Here is a 17,307-nt window from a genome sequence, read left to right as displayed (position 1 = left end):
CGGCCCCGTGATAGTCGTAGCCGTAATAAGTACTGCACAAGAAAAGGGCAGGGACTCCACCCCTGGGACACATCCAAAAGAACTAAAAGCAGGGACTCAGATGCTTGTAAACCCAAGTTCATAGCAACATAATTCACAACAGCCTAAGGGTGGGAACAACCCAAGTGTTCATCAATGGACGAATGGATAAACACAGCGTGGTCTGAACACACAACAGCCTTAAAAAAGACTGAGATTCTGACACATGCTACCACATGAATAAACTTTGAAGACATTATGCTAAGTGAAATAAGCCAAATGTGAAAGGACAAATCTCTTGTGTTTCCACTTATACAAGGCACTGAGAATAGGCAAATTAATAGAAACAGAAAGTAGTGGGGGGGGGCAGGGGCTGGGGGGCAGGGGGATTGAGGAGCTAGTGTTTACTGGAGTCAGAATTCCCACTTGAGGTGTTGCATAAGTTCTGGAGAAGGATAGTGGCATAGTCTCACAATAATGGGATCATGCTTAATGCCACCGAACTGCGCACTTTAACGGTGGTAAATTTTGTGTGATGTAGCCAGTGTATTTTTACGCTGAAGAAAAGTTTTGCCTCTGCGATATTACAAAACGAAACGAGACACAAATTTTCCAGGGACAGAAATTTTTTTAAAAAAGGAAATTAGATAGCGGTCTTGAGAAGGGGCCCTAGTGGGGCTGGCGGACAGGCATTTTCAGGAAAGACCTCCCTGAAGGGACAGCTGAGGCCTGGAGGGCAAGGAGTGAGCAAGATGGAGAGGATGGGTGTGGGCTCGGGACTGGGCCAAGCACCCAGGGACCAAAGTATTTTAAGGAAGACAAGTGGTGGTGTGAAGTGGCAGCCAGGCCTGGTAGGGCAGAGCCTGGTAAGGATTCTGGATTTTAATTGGGAGGAATGGCCAGCCCATGGCAGGGTTTCACATGGATAAACAACACAATCAGATTTGAAAGTTTAAAATCACTCTATAGGGAGTTCCCTGGTGATCCAGTGGTTAGAGCTCCATGCTTCCACTACAGGCAGCTTGGGTTAGATCCCTGGTTGGGGAGTTAAGATCCCCCATGCCTTGCGGGATGGCCAAAAAAAACCCCAACCCAACTCTATTATTTAAGTGAAAAATGGTTTTAAAGAAGGAAAAAAAAGGGGATGAGAGAGATCATGCATCTTTCCAGGGAGATGGAGAGGAGCCTCCCTGCCCCCCACCCTCTTGGAAGGAAGACCCAGAAATAGCAGGAAGGGGCCCAGAGCCACAGGAGCCCCTCCAGACACCTCCTTGAGCTTCCTCCTATACAAGGGTCCCTCCAGGCACAACTCCTCGGTGCTGGGGTGGAGACAACGTCAGAGGTGATGCCTGGGTCTTCCTGGCTTTCTGGGATGTGGGAGGCACAGAGGGGAACTTGAGAGCAGGGGCGTTGTGTAAACACTCCCACAGCAGGAATCGCTCAGAATCGGCCTTGCAGCTGTGCCTGGGATACTGAACTCCACAGAGCAGGGAGGTCTGGATGGGGAACCGCCGGGTGGAGCTCATCTCCATAGTAACCAGAAACAGCCCCAGACAAGCCCTGGCTGGGCTTCCTGATGGAGGAGCAAGGAACCTGTGTTGCTGAAATACCCGCGGCCAAAATGACATGCCCTGAAACAGCTCACTTCCCATCACTGCTGCCCCACGTGGCATCTACCCCTCCAGCTTCGAAGCCCAACCAACCAACAGCAGATGACGGAAAGTTGAGGCTTACCAAGAGTTTTCTTTCTCAAGAAGATGACTGGCTGACTGAAGGAAAAAAATGCAGGTTATCGAGTATGAAAAGGTTCCATAATGCTCAGGTACAAGAAATGTCAATTTTGGTATTTTTCCTAAATCATAAAATTTGATTATGAGCTGCTCTTCACCAAGAGGGTAAGAAATTCAATCTCGGGATTTTTTTTTTTTTTTTGATTTGGGGGGTCTTCCCTTCAGTAGAATGATAGTCTGCGTTTATACAGTGCCATTGGAGAAGGAAATGGCAACCCACTCCAGAATCCTTGCCTGGAAAATCTTATGGACAGAGGAGCCTGGTGGGCTGCAGTCCATAGGGTCTCAAAGAGTTGGGCACAACTGAGTGACTAACACTTACTCACACTATACAGTGCCATGGGGTAGAATGGGGCTTCCTGGATGGCTCAGCGAGAAAAGAATCCATCTGCAATTCGAGAGATGCAGGTTCGGTCCCTTAACCCCTGGAGGAGGAAATGGCAACCCACTCCAGTATTCTTGCCTGGGAAATCTCATGGACAGAGGAGCCTGATGGGCTACAGTCCAAAGGGTTGCAAAGAGTCAGACACGACTCAGTCACTAAGAAAAGAGCATACACATGGGATAGGAAAACGTCCAATGGGGCAGCAGCTGAGATGCCCGTGGTCTGGGCCCCAGGGGTCCTTGTATGGTGAGCCTCCTCTCCCCCAAGGATTTGGAGATTGTGACCAACTGTTGTCTTTCTGCCCCAGCCCCACCTTGTGAGTCTGCTTGGGTTGAGCAGACTGACGAAGTAACACAAACTAGGTGGCCTGAACAACAGAAATGCATTGTCCCCCAGCTCTGGGGAGGCCGGAGTCTGAGATCAAGGTGTTGGCAGGATCAGCCCCTTCTCAGGCGAATGTGTCCCAGCCTTTCCCATAGCTTCTGGGGGTTTACTGACGGTGTTTGGCAGTCCTTGTGGCACTCTGCCTTTGTCTTCACATGACAGTCTCCCTGTGTGCATAGCTGTGCCCAAATTCCCCCTTTTTATAAGGACACTAGTCATGTTGGACTAGGGCCCACTCTAATGACCTCATCTGAACTAATTATATCTACCACAGCCCTCCTTCCAAATAAGGTCACGATTTAAGGCACTAGGGGTTAGGATTTTGACACATGCATTTGAGGGGGGACACAGTTCAACTCACAACATCCACCCTGTAAACGGGGCTCTGTGGGACAGGGGCTTGTTGTTGTTCAGTCGCTCCGTCGTGTCTGACTCTGCAACCCCGTGGACTGCAGCACGCCAGGCTTCCATGTCCTTCACCATCTCCCGGAGTTTACTCAAACTCATGTGCATCGAGTCAGTGATGCCATCCAACCATCTCATCCTCTGTCGTCCCCTTCTCCTCTTGCCTTCAGTCTTTCCCAGCATCAGCGTCTCTTCTGAGTTGGCTCCTCGAATCAGGTGGCCAAAGTATTGGAGCTTCAGCTTCAGCATCAGTCCTTCCAATGAACATTCAGGATTGATTTCTTTAAGATTGACTGGTTTGATCTCCTTGTAGTCCAAGGGACTCTCAAGAGTCTTCTCCAACACCACAGTTCAAAAGCATCAATTCTTCTTTATGGTCCAACTCTCACATCCATACATGACTACTGGAAAAACCACAGCTTTGACTAGACGAATCTTTGTTGGCATAGTTATGTCTCTGCTTTTTAATACGCTGTCTGGGTTGGTCATAGCTTTTCTTCCAAGGAGCAAGCATCTTTTAATTTCATGGCTGCAGTTGCCATCTGCAGTGATTTTGGAGCTCAAGAGAATAAAGTCTGTCACTGTTTCCATTATTTCCCCATCTATTTACCATGAAGTGATGGGAACGGATGCCATGATCTTCGTTTTCTGAATGTTGATACAGTGGCTGCTGCTGCTGCTGCTAAGTCGCTGCAGTCGTGTCCGACTCTGTGCGACCCCATAGACGGCAGCCCACCAGGCTCCCCCGTCCCTGGGATTCTCCAGGCAAGAACACTGGAGTGGGTTGCTATTTCCTTCTTCAATGCATAAAAGTGAAAAGTGAAAGTGAAGTCGCTCAGTCGTGTCCAACCCTCAGCGACCCCATGGACTGCAGCCCACCAGGCTCCTCTGTCCATGGGATTCTCCAGGCAAGAGTACTGGAGTGGAGTGCCATTGCCTTCTCTGGATACAGGGGCTAAGACGCTGCAATTCTCCAGTACCTGCTGCTCCCTGTCGGGTTCTGCCAACAGGGGGCGCTAGAGGGCCTGCAGGGCGGGGAGAAGCGGGCCGACTGCTTCCCAGTTGCTGGCTGTTTCCTCATCACTGGAAGGCCTCCTCACCCCGGAAGCTGCAGTTCCTTTGTTTAGTCGTTTAGTCCTGTCAGACTCTTTTGCCACCCCATGGATTGCAGCCCCCCAGGCTCCTCTGTGCATGGGATTTCCTGGGCAAGAATACTGGAGTGGGTTGCCATTCCCTTCTCCAGGGAATCTTCTGGACCCAGGGATGAAACCCATGTCTCCTGCATTGGCAGGCAGATTTTCACCACTGAGCCACCAGGGAAGTGCAGCTGCAGTTCCTTAGCAGCAGCTAAACGCAGTTTGCCAGTTTCTCCATCCCTTGCAGAACTAGTTACCCTGAGCCCTGTTCAGAGACACCACCACCAGCAAGCATGTACCCCACTCAAAGCATTAGGTTTTAGTCCCCAGGGGCATTTCCTTCACACTCCTATGTTTTATTATAATTATTCCGACTTTGCCCTTTGGCTCCTCCAGTCCTAGGTTCAGGTCCCTTTGGGACACCTTAGAATTATTTATTTTCACCTTTTCTGTAACCTAGCGACCTACCTTTAAAGCAACATTCCTAGCTTTATTCCTATGTTAATTCTTTATACTGAATTCTCTGTTCAGATAGCTGGACAATTTCACACAACCCCCCAAAGCACACTTCAGGACCCTAATTGAGCACAACCCACCTCTTCAGATTGCCATGTGGGAGCAGGACAGATAAGAGGGCAGGTTGGAGGGGTACCACTGGAGAATTCCCCAAACTCTGCTCCAGTTCAGGGCTCTGGAAAACACCCCTTCCCTCTCTATGCTATGCTATGCTAAGTCACTTCAGTCGTGTCTGACTCTGTGTGACCCCATAGACGGCAGCCCACCTGGCTCTGCCGTCCCTGGGATTCTCCAGGCAAGAATACTGGAGTGGGTTGCCATTTCCTTCTCCAATGCATGAAAGAGAAAAATGAAAGTGAAGTCGCTCAATCGTGTCCAACTCTTAGCGACCCCATGGACTGCAGCCTACCAGGCTCCTCTGTCCATGGGTTTTCCAGGCAAGAGTACTGGAGTGGTCCAGTCATTCTGTTATCTGCAATCTCCAGCCCCTACAGCCCCCGTCACAGATAGTAGGCTCCAGGCAAGAGCCTGGGGCTGTGTACCTTCAGGCTATGTGACAATTTCTTTGTTCAGCCAGAGCTGGGAACTATTATTAAGGAACAGGAAGGCTTGCCTGCCCTCTTGGTTGAGAAAGGGAAAAAAGCCCCTCAGTCTTTTGAGTCTCCTAGACACGACTGAGCGACTTCACTTTCACCTTTCACTTTCACGCACTGGAGAAGGAAATGGCAACCCACTCCAGTGTTCTTGCCTGGAGAATCCCATGGACGGAGAAGCCTGGTAGGCTGCAGTCCATGGGGTCACACAGAGTCGGACACGACTGAAGCGACTTAGCAGCAGCAGCAGCAGCAGGCCTTGAAGGGTGAAACAAAGATGTGACATGTAAAAAAAACTCTCAGATGTGCTCGGTGGTACAGGGAATAAGAATCCACCTGCCGATGCAGGGGACACAGGTTCAATCCCTAGTCCAGGAAGAGTCCACACTAAAGCCTGTGTGCCACAACTACTGAGTCTACACTCTATAGTCCGAGAGCCACGAATAAGGAGCCCGTGTGCCACAGCTAGCCTGTGCACCTAGAACCTGAGCTCAGAAACGAGAAGCCCACCACAACAAGCCTGTGCACCACAGCAGAGTAGCCCCCACTCATGGCAGCTAGAGAAACCCTGAGTGCAGAAAGGAAGACCCAGTGCAACCATACATAAATAAATAATTTTAAAAAGTACTAAGAGAAACAAAACTCTCCTCCTCACCAAGAGGATGAGAATGACCTAAATCTCACTGACACACCCTTTAGTAAACTAATCCGGGAACTGTAAACAAGCTCCAGGAGTTGGGCGGATGCAGGTCCCATCTCTGGCGGGGTGGCGTGGGGAACGTGGTGGGGTATTGCTGCTGCTAAGTCGCTTCAGTTGTGTCCGACTCTGTGCGATCCCATAGACGGCAGCCCACCAGGCCCCGCCGTCCCTGGGATTCTCCAGGCAAGAACACTGGAGTGGGTTGCCATTTCCTCCTCCAATGCATGAAAGTGAAAAGTGAAAGTGAAGTCGCTCAGTTGTGTCCGACTCTTAGCGACCCCATGGACTGCAGCCTACCAGGCTCCTCCATCCATGGGATTTTCCAGGCAAGAGTACTGGAGTGGGCATCAACTCCAGCACTCTCCTGTCCTCTCCTCCGCTTCCCCCACCCACACTACCCTCATCCTTCCTTTTGGAATAGGAGTTTTCAAAGTGAGGATTACGAAATCAATTTAGGGCACAAGGATTAGCAGATTTTAAAAGACAACGTATTACAGAAAACCTCAGAGGACATCACAATATAAAATTCAAATTGTCTCAATCCTGATCTGTGACTCTTTTTTCCTTTTTAGGTGATACACTTCACAGTCTCCTTCTGGGGAAAAATAGCATTCATGACAAAATGCTTAAGCAGTTTTTGTTTTATTTACTTTATTCTTGAGGTACAGTTAATTTATAATGTGTTAGTTTCAAGTGCACAGCACAATGATTCAGTTACACACACACACCCATATATTCTTTTTCAGATTCTTTTCCATTATAGATTATTACAATATATTGACTGTAGCTCCCTATGCTATACAGTAGGTCCTTTCTGTTTGCTGCTGTTTGCTGTTTAGTCGATAAGTGGTGTCTGACTCTTTGGGACCCCATGGACTGTCACCCCCGAGGCTACTCTGTTCAGATTTCCCAGGCAAGAATACTAGAGTGTGCTGCCATTTCCTACTCCAGGGGATCTTCCTGACCCAGGGATCGAACTTGTGTCTCCTGCTTGGCTGGCGGATTCTTTACCCCTGAGCCATCTGGGAAGCCATACAGTAGTATATGTAGTATACGTTAATCCCAAACTTCTAATTTATCTCCACCTCCACCCCTGACATGGTTCAACAATGAACTGCCCTTGAGTCCCTCAGTGTGGTCCTGGAAAGGATCTGCCCTGTCCACCGCCTGGGAGCAGCCCTAACAATGCGTTCACATGGTCACGTGTTTTATGAAACTTGCAAAAGTTGGACACTTAAGCCAGAATGGGTTAAGCCTGCTATCTTGCTCCACTCAGACTTCCTCTTCATCACATTTCCCCTCCTGTCATGAGGCCTCAGTGTGGCCACAGCATGGTGTGTTTATAATCCTGTGTTTTAGTTCTTACAAAGGGCCTTCAAAACGGGAGGCTTCAGGCTTCAGGCTCCACAAAACGAGACTCTCCCTCTTATGGTACTTACAGCAGCTGTTCTTGCACCCCCATTATTAGGGGAGTTTTCTCTTTTTTCCCTCTCTTTCTTTTTGAAATGTATTATTAACATTTAAAATGCACACAATAGGGACCTCGCTTGTGGTTCAGTGGTTAAGACACCGCGCTTCTACTGCAGGGGACACGGGTTAGATCCCTGGTGGGGGAACTGACAGCCCGCATGCCGCATAGACAAAAAATAAATAAAATGTGCACAGTAAACAAACAGGAGAAAAGAGCATGAGAGTGACGCCGCTCAGTTGTGTCTGACTCTTTGCAACCCCACGGACTGTAGCCTACCACACTCCTCCATCCATGGGATTTTCCAGGCAAGAGTACTGGAGTGGGTTGCCATTTCCTTCTCCAGAGGATCTTCCCGACCCAGGGATCAAACCCATGTCTCCTGCATTGTAGGCAGACGCTTTACCATCTGAGCCACCATGGAAGTCCTATAAAAGAGCATACAACGCACAAAAAGCAGCCTGCCCACCCCAATTCCCAGAGCTGAGCTTCAAAGCAGTAATGCCCAAAACTATGCCTGGTGGATCTTTCAAGAGACTTAATACCTAGATCTTATGTTTTAGACAAATGTAAGTATATTTATACACCATTTGTTCAGACGAACCTTAGCAGTCTTTTCACTTCAGCACACAGAATTTGACTTCATTCTTTTCAACGACTGCATAGATTCCATGTGTGGATTTTTTTTTTTTTGGCTGTGCCAGGGATATAGGCTTTGCTCTGCCTTTACCACCTGGTGGCTCAAACGGTAAAGAACCTGCCTGCAATGCAGGAGGACCCGGGTTTGATCCCTAGGTCCAGAAGATCCCAGTATTCTTGCCTGGAAAATTCCACGGCAGAGGAGCCTGGCAGGTTATACAGTCCATGGAGTTGCAAAGAGTCAGACACGACTAGGAGACTTTCATTAACTCCCTGACCAGGGATGGAAACTGTCCCCTGCAGTGCAAGCAGGGAGTCTTAACCACTGGACCCCCAGGGAAGTCCATATGTATGGAATTTAACCTAACCTTCAAGGGCAGATTTCATCATGTCCCCTGATGTACTACTTCATCGCACTTGTCCTGCAATGTCCAACCTGGTTTTACATAAGACCTTATAGAAAACTGTTACCTGCTTCATAATATTTTCTAGTTTTTCACCCTTAACCTAAGAAATCTCACTCAAAACGAAAGTCAAGCAGGTGGATCACAAAGTTGGCCACCACGTGTCAGGAAATTAGCAGTGTGCTTCAAATCAAACTCTGATCCCTTAAAATCAATGATGCACCAGCACCGCCCCGGGAGGAGTGAGACACCACCACCACCCCCTTGCCCCGCCCCAACTCCCACTCCCACAATTCCCGGGGAAGACCCGCCTCGGAGGTGGGGGAAGTTACAAAACTGTGCGGCCGAGCGGGGACCGCACAGTGCCGGGTCACAGTGAGTCAGCCTTAAGCATTCGGTCCCGCGCTGTGCCCAGTTGCATTCAGTTCCTCCTACTCTGGTTTAAAATCTTCGAGCCTGGAAAATGCTGGGAGGGCCGGGCGGCAAAGCCATAACGTTCTAGAGGGAGCAGCGCCACCGCGAGGCTAGCTGCTGTGGACGAGGCGATGAGATGCAGGCGTTGGGCTCGGGTTCTCCTCCCCGCACCGAGATTCCCACCGCCCACTTCGGAGGGTCTGAGTTTGATTTCATGGGAGCGATCGTAGTGTTTCCTGACTATTCTCTGCCAAACAGAGACTGGTCTTGCACTCATCTGTCTGGCTCAGTGATTACTCAAGTGTGTATGTGTGTTGGGGTGGGGTGGGTGAAGTTCTCCCCAAACGTCTGTAGACGGAATGAAGCTGCCCCACTTAGTGATCAGCGCTCCTACAGCTGGGGTAGGTTACAACCCCCGTCCTGTGGGTATGAGCTTTTGCCTCCAGCGCCTTTACGATTAATTCCTCTGTGGCGAATCGAACATTCGGCTCCCTGGGAGGACGGAGTGGAGGTGGGTGGGGATTAGTTATGCAACTCATGGAGTCAATCGGGGCCTGTCGTCTCGGAGACTACAAGTTCCAGAATGCATCCTTCCGCTAGCGTGTAGGGAGAGGTCGGGGTTGAGGGAGCGTTGCCTTCTGGGAGTTGTAGTCTTGAGCTTGTTTGTGATGCAGGCGCTACTCGGGGAGTGGGGAGGGGGCGAGGCCGTAAACTATTAGCACGTGACGCCCGGGATCAGGCGGTAGGGCCAGCTTCCGCACGGGAGCTGTGATTGGCTGGCACTTATCTGAACGACGCCACCAGGGGCGGGCAGAAGAAGGGCGCAAGCGCACTGCGTCGCCAGGTTCGGGACCCTGTTCCGAGGGACTATGGCGCTCAACAAGAACCACTCGGAGGGCGGCGGAGTGATCGTCAACAACACCGAGAGGTGAAGACAGTGCGGAAGAACCCTAGAGGCCCGCAGGGGCGGGCGTCGAGGGTGTGGGCGGTGGGCGGCGGGGCGTGAACCTGTGGAGAGGGGAAACTGATGGGTGTTGGGGGGGTAACGGCTGGGGGCGGGGCTGCGGGAAGCTGAGTGGGTGTTGAGGGAGGGGCCGGGATGTTTCGATCAGCTGTGGGATGGGGTCGGGGCGGCCGGATGGGGCCGGGGGCTTGCAGAGACAAGTGGAGCCCGCGGGTCGTCCTCGAACCCCTTGCCCAGAGTAGGAGACGTTAGTATACACGGAAAGCTTTAGACAAAAATAATTGCCATTTGTTTAGGCGTTTACTGTGTGTCGGGGAGGGGCTACATCTGTTCTGCCTTTTTCAGTGTGTGAATCCTGTGCGGCAGATGCTGTTACTCTACACATTTTACATGTAAGGAAACTGAGGCACAGGAAAGTTGAGAAACTTGCTTGAGCTCACAGAGCTGTAACAGCAAAGGAGTCTTGATTCCAAAGTCAGTAGCCTTAACTACCAGTATGTAGCCTTCCAGTATATTCCAGAACTGCTCAGTTTCCAGGCGAGAAACTGAGGCCCAGAGGTGAAATTACATAGTTAACGATCGTCAGATGCCTGACATATTTCCTATAAAGGTCGATCTTTGCCTCTTTCCCTTGAATTCCTGTTGGCTCGGGTCACTGCCCAGAGCAGTCTCCCACCTGTCCTGCCCACCGCCCACTCAGTTCTGTCTCTCCTCCTACCTTCCACTCCTTGAATGGCTTCTCTCCTCTTGCTCCTTGGGCGTTGAGAATCAGACCAGCCATCCCTGGTTGAGTGACCCAAAAGCACCTCTTGAAGGAGCAAAGAAAGAATCCCCAGAAGAGACTTGGTGGGATCAAAGCCTAGACACTGGTTAAGGCCAGCACTCAGCCCAGGGCTATAACCCGGCATGCTTGTTGAGTCAGAGGAAAGCACTCAGGGAGCCCAGAATACTGACTCTTTCTCCATGTTACCGGCTCAGGGCCTGCCAGGCCCAGCCTGTTCCTGATGATGACCTCTTTTCTCTGAGCTTTCCTTGTCTTTTCTGGTACTGGTCCTCTTTCCACTCAGCCCTCCCCAGCGAAGGAAGTTGTGATATCTGGGAGGGGAAAAAAGACAAACAGAACCACGTGAACTTGGACCGCGTTGTCTTGTAATCAGAGAAACCTCACATTGCCCTGGGTGTGTAGCCTCTCTGTGTGCGAGCCAGTCCCAGGGTGGACAAACCCCGCTGATGCCATTTGGTACCATCTCCTGGGACTGTTCTTTCTCTCTCAGTGGGGCTTTTCCAGGACAAGAATGTTATCTTGAAAACAAAAAAGAATGTTATCTGTCCTCCTGGGCCTCCTACCTGGTTTAGGACTCAGTGCTGCTGCATAATGGTGTGCCTTGTTTTTAGCAAATGCTTGAGCCCATTTCTGAAGAAGTTGTGTAAACAGTAACTGAAGTCTCCATTCAGCATATAAAGCTTAAATAGTGAACCTCACTCTTCAAATCAAGAATCTCTGTGGGAGCGATGAGAGCTGTGGACTGTCACAGGAAAAAGCACGTGTGTGATCATCTCAAGGACTCATGGACTGGTACCCCTGCAGACTCAGCTTAGGCACCCCAAGTTTAGAGGAACCCTGAAGTGAGCCCTTTGGTAAGGTGGAGAGTCATGTCTTAAAAAGTTAGGCATCAGGCTTAAAAAGGCAAACCAACAGAAACAGAGCACCTGCCGTAAGGATCTGGAAGAAAAACAGAAGAGTTAACCCAGATGGTCTAACCTGATTGGAGGGATTATGGTGTCTGCAAAGCCCTGTGCCTCTTCTACTGCACTGGTCACTTTTTTTTTCCTGGCTGTGCCCTGCGGCATGTGGGATTTTAGTTCCCCGACCAGGGGTTGAACCTGGGCCTTCCGCAGCAAGAATGGGGAGTCCTAACCACTGGACCGCCAGGGAAGTCCCTACACTGATCACTTTGGGGCTGTGTGGGTGGGGTTCCGGGAACCCAGTGTGCTCATTTTTTCCATGGCTATGTTGTTATGCTCCTCACAGCAGTGTTGAAACAACCACATGCTGGCAGCTACTCATAAGCAGCTGCTACCCAGGAGGGTTCAGTCCTTGGGGGTGACAGATGGTGACTCCAGCGGTCTCATCAGGGCCTGTCCTCTTTTCTCACAGCATCCTGATGTCCTATGACCATGTAGAGCTTACGTTCAGTGACATGAGGAATGTGCCAGAGGCCTTCAAGGGGACCAAGAAAGGCACCGTCTACCTTACCCCGTACCGGGTAAGTTGTACAGTGAGACAGCTGGTTTGGACACTCGTGGCTCCAGGAGGCTGATGTGAGAGCCTTAGGTCAGCCTCAGCCTCGTGAGTCTAGTGGCCTCTGAACCCTGGTGAATGTCAGCATGTTTCTGTCACATCTCCCTGGTTCTCGAACCACCAGGCTCTTTGTGCAGCAAACTGGACGGCTGGACAGTGAATCCATGCAAATTCCCGAGCGGCTGCTGCAAGCAGTCAGGAGTTCAGTGCAGCTGGTGGGATGACCTGGGCCTGGGGGAGAGGCCGTGGTTACTCTGAGTTCTGTAGGAGTAGCCTGTGAGGCCCTTGTGCACGTCCAGAGTGATAAGTGTGGTCCACAGGATTCAGTAGCACAGCCGCAGTCTCTGGGCTGGGCAGAGAGCCCAGCCAAACCCAGCAGAGCAAGAAATGCCAGCCTGCAGAATGGGCCTCACCTAAGAGTACCCCGGGCACACTCAGAGAGACTTCCAGAGAAACACAAATGATGTTCTTGGAAGAAGATGGCTGCCTGGGGCCACCCGAGAGCTGACTTAGAGGTGGAGAGGCGAGAAGCGCACAGGCCTTAGAGGAGACCCGGGTGGGGGTGGGGAGGGGTGTCTCAAAACGCTGTCTCTGGGGGTTCAAGTTGGCATCTCCAGTCACAGATTAAACTCATGGATATAAAACATCAGGTTCTCTGCCCTCGGGGTGAGAGCCTGGCTGATTGGGCAGAGTCCACGGGCGGGTTAGTGCTGCCCCTTCTCCTGGGGTCTGCCACCCGCTGCCGTTGCCCCCTTTCAGTTCTGTGGAGCTCAGGCTGGACCCCCGCTTTGGGAGCCCTTCCCCCACCTCTGCCCTCGCCTCGCAGCCTCTTCACTGAGGCTCCGCGTCCGCCGCCTCCTCACCACCCGTGAGTGACAAGAGCAGGCCGTCCTGTTCACACACGTGGCCTGAGTCTCGCGTTTTTCTTGTGAATTCACACATCTGGCCTCCCCAGTCCAGCTGCACATGGGGCCTTTTACTCCAAAAGGCAGCCTCCAGGGGTGGCTGTTGCAGAGAGTGCCCTGGGGCTGCTGGGTGCTGGCTGTGGCCACCCACCCCAGCCCTGGGAGCGGCGGCCTCACACAGAGGAAGCGGTAGCCAGGCTGGCTGTGGTCTGAGCGGTGATGGCCCTGGTCTCTCCTCGCAGGTCATCTTTCTGTCCAAGGCGAGGGATGCCATGCAGTCCTTCATGATGCCCTTCTATCTGATGAAGGACTGTGAGATCAAGCAGCCTGTGTTTGGGGCAAACTACATCAAAGGGACAGTGAAGGCCGAAGCAGGAGGTGGGTGACGACGGGGCTCTGGGCTCCTGAGTAGCTTCCAAGACCAGCCTTTGGGCTGCCAGCCATTCAGCGGGGGGCTGAAGTTGCCAAGAGCTGAGAAATGCTGGCATTCAGGATGACAGCTCAGATCAGAGAGAGAGCGAGCGAAGGCAGCTCAATGACTGCAGACCCAGTGAAAACGCTCATTGTGACCTGGGGCGTGTGTCAGACGTTAGGTGTGGGAGGGAGCCGTGTCAGGTGCGCGGGAGGCAGGGGCCTTTTCCCTCAAGCCCGTCTCTCACGCCCAGCCTGCTTGCAAGCAGGCTCTTGGCAGACCCCAGAGACCCTGGCGCCATTCTCACTTTCCCCCACACTCAGCCCGGCCTGAGCCTTGCTGAGCTCACAGTTCCCCTTTGGACAGAAGCCAAGCTGGAGGTGCAGGGGTTTGTTCTCAGCACCACCACCCCCTCCCCTGGGAATGAGAGATCTGCTCTGAACTTGAATCAGCTGTTGCTGCTTTATTGGGGGCAGGAGGCCCCAGTGCAGCTGTGCTTACAGGACTGCGCAGGAAGTGCACGGGGTCGGCCTGGTCGCAGCGCTGGCTTGCGATGTGCGTGGCAGGCCATTGGATGGGGCCTGGAGAGGACGTATAGCCATCTCTTCAGATGGAACGCTCTTCTCCTGAGCTGTTGATGCGCTGTTCTCTTCTCAGGTGGCTGGGAAGGCTCTGCATCCTACAAGCTGACCTTTATGTCCGGGGGCGCCATCGAATTTGGACAGCGGATGTTACAGGTGGCATCTCAAGGTACCGAGGCTCTCAGAATCCGGGGCTGAGGACACGTGGAATGTGTGTGCTATTTTGTTCATTTGGGTTTGTTTCCTTTTAGTTCTGCTTTTTAAGCAGTCAGGAGGTGAATTCCTGGGCCCCGGGCTGCCCAGGGCTGGGAGTTGGGAAGGGGAAAATGAAAGTGTTAGTCACTCAGTCCTTTCTGACTCTTTGCAACTCCCTGGACTGTAGCCCGCCAGGCTCCTCTGTCTATGGAATTTTCCAGACAAGAGTACTAGAGTGGGTAACCATTGCTTTCTCCAGCGGATCTTCCGACCTAGCATCGTAGGCAGATTCTTTCCTGTCTCAGCCACCAAGGCGATGGGAAGGAAACCTGTAATTAACATCACCTCCCTGTACCCCAAAGGCTGAGGTTCCTTTGCCTGGAGCAGGTATAGGACAATTTGCCAGAGCCATTCTGCCTCCAGGATATTTGGCCTCACAGAAACAAACCCAGCCTTTGTGCTCCTGTGAGGCAACCTGTGAAGTCCCCAAGGGCTGTGTTCCGCCGACCTCCTCACCTTGGCTCCAGGCTCCCCCAGCTCTGTTCTTGCCCCTCCCTGAGCCTCCTTCCTCCCATCCCTCCCTCCACCCCATGCCCTCCGCCCCATCTCTTCTGCCCCAGCTCTGACCTCTGTCCCCACCCAGACCTCTGGCCCTGTCCCTGCCCGAGGCAGCCTCGAACGAACGGGGAGGGCTGAGGCGCGTGGGACCCTGCAGCTCCCCGCGCCCGAGGCCGGAGACACTCACTTCTCTCTCCCCTTGTACTGTAGCCTCCCGAGGCGAAGCCCCCAGCGGAGCCTATGGTTACTCTTACATGCCCAGTGGGGCCTATGTCTTCCCCCCGCCAGTCGCCAATGGAATGTACCCCTGCCCTCCTGGCTACCCCTACCCACCGCCCCCACCTGGTGAGTGTGTCCTTTGCTGCCCACCCCGCACCCCAGCCTCCCGCCCCCACCCAAGCCAGGGGGTTGCAGAGGGGAGACTTGTTCTTAGACCTGCTTCAGGACGGATGGAGCAGCTGGAGGGGCCTGGGAGGGCACTAGCCGAGGGGCCAGGGCAGCGCCGCTCACTGGGTCCCGCCCCTCTCGCCGAGCAGAGTTCTATCCGGGACCCCCCATGATGGACGGGGCCATGGGGTACGTGCAGCCCCCACCGCCGCCCTACCCTGGGCCCATGGAGCCTCCGGTCAGTGGCCCTGATGTCCCCTCCACTTCTGCAGGTGAGCTCAGCCCCTGGGCTGCTCCCCACGGGTGCGCAGAAGCCCCAGATAACACACGACCACTGGCCTAGGGACAGTCACAGGGGACCAGCCGCGTGGTGGCCGGTGGTGAAGAGAGATCAGTAGATGGCAGCCCACTCTTGTCTTTAGCTGGCCGTGCTCCCTGGGAAAGGTTTCCCTCTGTACCTCAAGTCTTCTCATCCGCAAAATGTGCCAACAGAACCACCTGGGGGTGTCATGGTGAAGATTGGATGGGGGGGTGTACAGGGGGTGTCTCAGTAGTGCCGGAAGCACTCAGGGAAGGTTAACCACTGCTTGATTCATGGAACCGGGTCCTTGGCACCAGCCACCCGAGCACTGGGGGGCCGGGGTTGCAGGGGCGGCTGGAGGCAGCGGGGAGGCCTGTTTTTGGGGCTCATCTAGAGTGTGCGTGTTCTCACAGCTGAAGCCAAGGCCGCGGAAGCAGCTGCCAGCGCCTATTACAACCCGGGCAACCCACACAACGTCTACATGCCCACGGTGAGTGGGGCGGGCACACGCTGGAGGGGGACCCGCAGCCCCAGCTGCTGGTGTTCAGAGGCGGGAGAGACCTCTCCTTGTTCGGACGGTCCTAACGTGATCTTTCCTTTCTTCCTCAGAACCAGCCTCCACCACCTCCCTACTACCCCCCCGAAGATAAGAAGACCCAGTAGACCCCGCCACCCCATCCTCCTGCCTCCCCTCGCTCTCTCCTCCCCTCCCCTTGGGGCTGAATCGGGGTTGTGGGGCGCAATGGGAGGGCCTTGTCCTTCCTCCAGCTCTGATATAAAACAGTTATCAGGAACTCGCCTCGAGAGAAGGGGGAGCCCCTTGACTCGGGGCGGTGCCTCCCAGTTTCCCACGCAAGCCCGGAGCCCACCGGCTTCCCACGTCGTCCCATGGTGGGGCGGGGGGCGCCCCCCGCCCCCGTCCCCATCCTGCTCTCGTAGCTTCTGCCCATGGAGGGACTCTCTGGCCACCTCCTCCGCCGCAGTCCAGCTCTCTGATTTTGTAGCTGCTTCACCCCCAGCCTCACAAGCCCTGCCCGCGCCCCTGCCCCCTGCCAAGCCCCACTCTCTTTCCGTCTGCCCTCGTCTGTGCTTGGCTGAGGAGGGCCTCCTGCCCACCGACTGTCCACCTGCATTCCATCCCCAGCCGGCCACGCACCTTCACACTAACCTTCCTGTCGCTGCCTCGTCCTGGGTCTTCCTGTCGCCTCCGCTTTCGACGTTTGGGGTTTCCCACCAGCCGCCAGGGGTGGGTGGTCTGAGGGCAGCCATGGCTGGGGGCAGAGCCGTCTGCTGCCTCACTGTTTTTTCTGGAATTTGTTTCCGTTCACCTCTCCTTTCCCTCTAGAGGGGGCCTCTCGGACTGGAACTGGAGAATGCATATCCACTTGGGGGCTGCCGGGTGGGCTGGGAACAAGACCCCTGGGGCCTGGCCTGGATGTTGACCGTGAGCTCTTGCCAGCCCCTCAGCCTGCCTTCTTCCCTTTAAGCTTCGTACCTGGTTGGCAGTGTGTCCCCTGGATGCACTAACATTTTGCTCTCACTTGGTCCTGGACTGGCTGTGAAGAGAGGAGATGGTTATTTAGAGGATTCCCTATTTATTTGACCAAAAAAAAAAATTCAGTTAATATATTAATGTGAAATAAATCCTGTTTGCACCTTGATTTGTTTGCTGAAAATGTGAACTAGTAAAAATGAAGTGACTGGACCCCTGTCTGGCTCTGTGTGGCGAGGGAGGCGCTCTTGGGAAGGAGAGCTGTCTGGCCTGCAGCCGGGCCAGGAGGGCGGGGAAGGCTCCTGTATGATGGCGTTCCCTCCCATGTGAGAGTCCCTTGTTCACTCGGCCCGTTTGG

General features: G+C 53.3%; 1 protein-coding gene across 2 annotated transcripts; it reads left to right on the top strand.

Moving 5' to 3' along the window:
• Positions 1–9,639: 9,639 nt before the first annotated feature.
• On the top strand, positions 9,640–17,118 carry WBP2 (WW domain binding protein 2). 2 transcript variants are annotated; one of them, XM_005907959.3, is made up of 8 exons: positions 9,640–9,780; positions 11,975–12,083; positions 13,266–13,401; positions 14,093–14,185; positions 14,980–15,114; positions 15,306–15,428; positions 15,871–15,947; positions 16,067–17,118. In XM_005907959.3, the coding sequence occupies exons 1-8, from the start codon at positions 9,722–9,724 to the stop codon at positions 16,118–16,120; spliced, it is 786 nt and encodes a 261-aa protein (XP_005908021.1). In that variant the 5' UTR covers positions 9,640–9,721; the 3' UTR covers positions 16,121–17,118. The 2 variants fall into 2 exon arrangements, with proteins under 2 accessions (XP_005908021.1, XP_014337754.1); XM_014482268.2 differs by lacking the exon at positions 14,980–15,114 and having other exon boundaries at positions 9,657–9,780.
• The last annotated feature ends 189 nt before the right edge of the window (positions 17,119–17,307 follow it).

Source organism: Bos mutus, chromosome 19 (genome assembly GCF_027580195.1).
Source record: "Bos mutus isolate GX-2022 chromosome 19, NWIPB_WYAK_1.1, whole genome shotgun sequence".
NCBI lineage: Eukaryota > Metazoa > Chordata > Mammalia > Artiodactyla > Bovidae > Bos > Bos mutus.
Note: the sequence above shows the minus strand (reverse complement) of the source record. Positions and strands in the feature narration are given on the sequence as shown.

What these genes read in the sequence shown, in the direction of transcription:
- WBP2 (XM_005907959.3), top strand. Translation starts at nt 9,722, where the DNA reads ATGGCGCTCAACAAGAACCACTCGGAGGGCGGCGGAGTGATCGTCAAC. An exon ending in GTTACAGGTGGCATCTCAAG is followed by an intron (nt 14,186 to 14,979) that starts GTACCGAGGCTC and finishes CTTGTACTGTAG; the next exon opens with CCTCCCGAGGCGAAGCCCCC. An exon ending in ACAACGTCTACATGCCCACG is followed by an intron (nt 15,948 to 16,066) that starts GTGAGTGGGGCG and finishes TTTCTTCCTCAG; the next exon opens with AACCAGCCTCCACCACCTCC.